The sequence below is a fragment of the Caenorhabditis briggsae genome, assembly GCF_000004555.2.
Source record: "Caenorhabditis briggsae complete genome, chrII, whole genome shotgun sequence".
Classification (NCBI taxonomy): Eukaryota; Metazoa; Nematoda; class Chromadorea; order Rhabditida; family Rhabditidae; genus Caenorhabditis; species Caenorhabditis briggsae.
The window spans coordinates 12,113,297-12,118,444 of NC_013486.2; the positions used below are offsets into that span (position 1 = coordinate 12,113,297).

At 39.1% G+C, this 5,148-nt stretch overlaps 4 protein-coding genes across 4 annotated transcripts in view; all 4 read right to left on the bottom strand.

Annotated features, from left to right (window-relative positions):
• Cbr-sre-37 overlaps positions 1-1,186 on the bottom strand; it is a gene marked incomplete at both ends in the record, with an annotated part of 4,762 nt that extends 3,576 nt beyond the window's left edge. Inside the window, one exon of the mRNA XM_002631699.1 lies at positions 708-1,186. Within this exon, the coding sequence (XP_002631745.1) occupies positions 708-1,186 (479 nt within the window). The remainder of the gene's footprint in view (positions 1-707) is intronic.
• Positions 1-5,148, bottom strand: part of CBG20944 — a gene marked incomplete at both ends in the record, with an annotated part of 72,787 nt that overhangs the window by 29,333 nt on the left and 38,306 nt on the right. The gene's annotated exons all lie outside the window — the stretch shown is intronic.
• On the bottom strand, positions 3,096-4,266 carry Cbr-tag-280 (the record flags this gene model as incomplete). The annotated part of the gene is made up of 3 exons (XM_002631700.1): positions 3,096-3,383; positions 4,019-4,075; positions 4,198-4,266. 3 exons carry the CDS (start codon positions 4,264-4,266, stop codon positions 3,096-3,098), a joined length of 414 nt encoding a protein of 137 aa, XP_002631746.1.
• Positions 4,478-5,008, bottom strand: Cbr-tag-281 (the record flags this gene model as incomplete). The annotated part of the gene is made up of 3 exons (XM_002631701.1): positions 4,478-4,694; positions 4,743-4,888; positions 4,934-5,008. 3 exons carry the CDS (start codon positions 5,006-5,008, stop codon positions 4,478-4,480), a joined length of 438 nt encoding a protein of 145 aa, XP_002631747.1.

Sequence of the window (5,148 nt, forward strand, 5' to 3'; positions counted from 1 at the left end):
TTACCTGCCGGACATGAAATTGAAAAAAATCCGGAAAAATTGCCACGTAGGAAAGGCGCCCGCTGCCGTGGCCTAGGTTTCTCACTGAAAATCCTCGTCCCTCGGCGGCACCTTTTTTTGAATTTTCTTACTTTTCAACGCCGTTTTTCGGGGATTTCGGATTTTTTAAAAATTTTTTCGCAATAATATTCGGAAAATAGATAACTTTTAACACATTTTAATGCAATAAAAATTTTTGGTCAGAGTCCCCCTTTAAGACAATTTATCTCGGTTCCTGTGAATGATATCAAAAAGTTAATTACTGAAATAATATTTTTGATGATATGACAAACGTTTTATCAGTGGACACATGTTTGATATCTTTTGAATGAACCGAGATAATGGAGCTCAAAGTTCGTCGTTTACAATAGTGTAGATCGCTTACAGTAGTGACGTTTGGGACTAATTACCTGGTCTGAAGTGTCTGAAATGAATTTTTTCAAAATCTTCAGACTTGGGAATTCCGTTCCGCACACCCCTGGTACTGTACTACACCAAAATACAATTTAAAGATTTCCATAACCTCATTTATTTTTCCTCCCACTTCATTTTCCACATGCCCCTTTGTTCTAACATTTGAATTCAAGCTCTGATATTAGCACAACTCCCCCCCCCCCCCCCAAATGGTTCCACCTGCTTACAAAATAACACGTAGGACCGAAACTCACTGAATATAATACGTAGCAGCGACTCTTTCAAGACCAATGGCTAATACAGAGAACAGTATAGAATATAAATAATGCCATATAAAATAGCTGGAGACCAGTAAGGGCAAGATTTTTGCATTTTCTCGAATTGGCACCAAATCCTCTTTGTCCTCCGCCCACCAATCATAATACACTTTTTCCGGGTCCATGACAATTGAAATAAGGCCAATTTGATATGGAGTAACTACGCATTTGGCCAGTATAGCCTCAAACCATTGGCACAAAAACCAGGCCATTAGAATATTCATATTCTCATGGAACACTTTAATGCGGAAAAAAATAAAGCAAGTTCTAACGGTTAAGTAGCCAGTAAATATATAAATCGATATTTGAACAAAGGCAAAGATGTAGAAAAGGTAGGAATGGTAAACGGTGTCGTTGAGAGAATAAGCGGGGATCCAATAAGTGGTGTTGGAAGAGTTGAGGATGATAACGACCATTTGGGAGGGAATTCAAAAAATAAAATAAGGAAAAATAATAAATAATTATTTTCAGAATACTAAACACCTGCAGTCAGCCAGAGAGACTGATTATGAAGATACTTCGTTAGTGGAATAAGGAAATATGTTTCATCTTCTTCTTTTTCTTTCCAGTTGACTCAGTTTCTCGCTTCACTGAAAAACCGAGTTCCGCCTCTGTTGTTTCTAGAATTTTTCTGACTTTTTATTGACATTAATCTCCAGTAATTCAGCTATTTATCAGATGTTTTCCAAGGAACTCGAATAAAAATATTATTTTCGAGTATCTCAAATAGTTTCAGCAGCCTACACAGAAGTTTGATCGTTTCGTTTAGTGTCTAAGCTTGAATAGAAGCAATTTGATTTGTGAGATTTTTTTGGGGTGACCAGTGACGAAACATCTGCAAGTGTACTGGGGAAAAATGTCAAAAAAATGTGATTGAATTTTTTTTTAATACTGGGACTTTTTTGGAAGAACCTTTTCACAATTTTTTCATGTTTTCTTAGTTTCAAGCCAATAATTATTCAGTCTTACAACGAAAGGGAGAAATGCTTGGAATTATTATATGGTTCGTCTGTGAGATTCGTCCGTGAGGTTCGTCCGTGTGGTTCGTCCGTGTGAGATGTCCGTTAGATTCGTCCGTGTGGTTCGTTTGTGAGGTTCGTTCGTGTGGTTTGTCCGTGTAGTTCGTCAGGTTCGTCGTCAGGTTCGTCCATCATGTTCAACCCTCTGGGTCGACCGTCAGGTTCAACCGTCTGATTCGACCGTTAGGTCCGACCGTATGGCGACGCAACGCGGTCAAACCTGACGAAAAAACCTGACGGTCGAACCTGACGGACGAACGGACAGAAAACAGACGGAAAACGGACGAAAAACGGACGAAAAACAAAAAATTTTGTCTTTTCATCCCAGTTCTTTATGGTTCCTTATTACCTTTCATTTTTACGGTTTTCTCTACCTCTACCTCACTCATCCCTACACCGGTTCACACTTCTTCTATTCTCATTTTTGTAGGTAATTGTCCTATTCTCCTGAAGATGGCATAAAGCCAAAACGTTGAGAATAAATAATTTTTATACAAATTCGTGCCTCCAACCGATAAGGTCACCAAGAAGATTCTTCACACACAAGTTAAAAGAAAAACGGACGGACGAAAAACGGACGAAAACGGACGGAAAACGGACGGACGAAAAGCTGTAAAAAGCTGAAGACGAAAATTAAACATTTTTCCAAAATTATACTTCGGATCTAGTTCAGGCCGTTCAAAGCTCAGATAATTCCCGGGACGTACCCGCGGTTATCTCGAGGGTTTCCATCACACAATCTCTTCTGAGTCTCTAGGAAGTATGCATACTAACCTGGGAGCTCCCCTGCCTGCCAACCATCCTTAGGATCTCAGCCGACTCAGAAGAGATTGTTTGATGTACGCCGAAAGACAACGCAAACGATTTCCATTTTATAGTGAGGTGTTTTGGTTGTACCGACATCTCCCGGGTTCCTCCGTCCACTATACTTTGCGTGCAGTGTGGGCGGGGCTTAGGTCAACGACCTCATTAAGGACATTTCATCATTTTTTGAGCGTTTTTCTCCGATTTATTTTTTGGAAGATTCAAGCATATAAACGTTTTCCATGCCTTCAAGAGCGTGGAACACAGTTTAACATTGTCAATAACAGTATTTTTCAATGAATATCCTCAGTTTCTGATTTTTCTGGGTTTTTCAATGAATTCTCGCTGGCTGTATATAAAATCTGAAAAGAAAGTTCACCGAAAACATTTTAAGCAGAAAAAAGATTTTTAATAATGTTTTGAATGAAAAAAAAACAATGAACGGAACTAACAGCACCTAAAGATTCAAATAATTATTACAATCATAACAAAAAAATATCATTTATCGCTGAAAATGCAAATTCCTAAATTCGTCGATTTCCTTCAACGTAATCGGGGGAAGCATTTGTAAATCGGCTGGCGTCTTCAACACTTTCTCCACGTCTTCTCTCACTAATTGCCGATTGTCTCCATGTGCCACGTCGTATCGATAACCGACTCCCATTATCAGTGGAACGATTGGAATGATCAAATCTTTCCGTTTATACATTGATCCCGCGGCCAAGAGCACAGCGGTGGTGGTGGCTGCGGCCAGAACTTCCCATTGTAATTGATCGCGGCGTTGGAGAAACTGGAAATTTGAGGATTTTGGGGGGAAATCCAAAGTTTCGTTTGGGCACGGCGCGTCGCGTGTCGAAATAGAAAATGAAACGGCGGTTCAGTTTAAGCCTAAAATATGAAACGAAAAACCGACTATTCTGGAAAAAATTTCAGTGGAAAACGTGGAAATTTCACTGGAATTTTTTCCAGAATTTTCCGTTTTTGTTTTATATTTTAGGCGTACACTGAACCGCATACTTGTAACGGGCCGGGCCGGGCTTTTTCCCGAATTTTGGAGGCCCGGCCCGGCGGGCCTGTCATTCCACAAGTTTTGAAAATTTCAAAAAACGTAAAAAAATGTTTTCAAGTTTTTTTGATATTTTTTGATCAAACAGACAAACAATCCAAAAAGCACAAAAAATATAAAAATTGTATTGAGAGCTCAAAATTCGGTTCGAAATGACAAAATTTTTGCTACCGGGCCTTCCGGGCCGTGCCCGGGCCTTGAAATTTTCCTCAGGCCCGGAATTTTACGAGTATGCTGAACCGTCTTTTTATTTTCTAAAAAGAACACTCAAAAAATAGCTCAAAATTCGTAAATTTGGGTGGTCGGCTGGCGACCGCTAAGCCGACACGCGACGCGTTTGGCTCGGTGCGAAGACTTACATCTACTGCTCTCTGCTGCGCCCATTTTAGATTGTCGGCGACGAGTTGGTTTTCGAACTGAACAAAAATTACTTTTAAAAATTCAGAAACCCGAAAATTAGCATCATTTTTTGGCTTTTAAAGTACAAAAATTGATGTCTGTTGCTAATTTTTCCTTCATTGAGCCGTAAAAATCAAACCTGTGCATCATAAAACTTTCGAAGCGTCTCCTCATTCATCTGCTCAGCTTTCGCTTGCTTTTGTCCCATTTTGTATCTGAAAAATAGGGATTTTCATCGAAATTTTCTAGCTAAAATTCTAAGAAAAAAAAAGATAAAAATGGTGAAAACCTGAAAAGCAATTTTAGAGAAGAAAAATACCCGTTTATTACAGCTGAAAAAATTGGAAAAATCAATAAATTTAACAAGGAAAACAATCAAACTACAACCTAAATTTTCAAAAAATGTTTTTAAAAAATAATTAAAAATTCGCCAGACTCTCTTCCTCTTTCAATTGCTTGCTCCGATGTCGAACATCAGCCAGCGTTGGTGGAAGTGGAACCAGCGAATCCACAGATTCTTCAAGAATATGAGCAGAAGACTCGGAAATCTTTTTCAGCTGATCTCCGTAACAAAAGTGTGCTTTGTAGCCGATGAACGACGCCATTGGGAAGATTGGGATGACGTGGAGGAGGTTTCTGAAAAAAAAAACATTTAAAAATCTATGCTTTCAAATAAAGTCATACTTATGATGGAAGGAAGAGAGGGCGGACAAAACGACGACTAATCCGCCTCCACACGCAATCCAGTTGAATTTTTCGCGTTCTTCGGCGAGCTTGAAAGCAATTCGACGACGTTCTTGCAATTGGGCTAGCGCGATTTCCCGTTCCATCTGAAAAAAAATCAGTTTTTAGATTATGAAAATCTCTATTTTTACTCTTGTTCTCTCGAGTTCCTGTAAAATTCCTGAGATTTGTGCTGTACTATTTGTTGATGAAAAAATTCCGCCCATTTTCGGGATTTTTTGAAGCTGAAAAATATATAAAAAATAGTGAGAAAAGCTTGGGAAAAGAGACGGAAAAAATTGTCGGAAAAAATTGAGAAAGAAAAACTCCGGAGAAAAGTAGGCGGAGTCAGGGGCAGAGCCGGGAT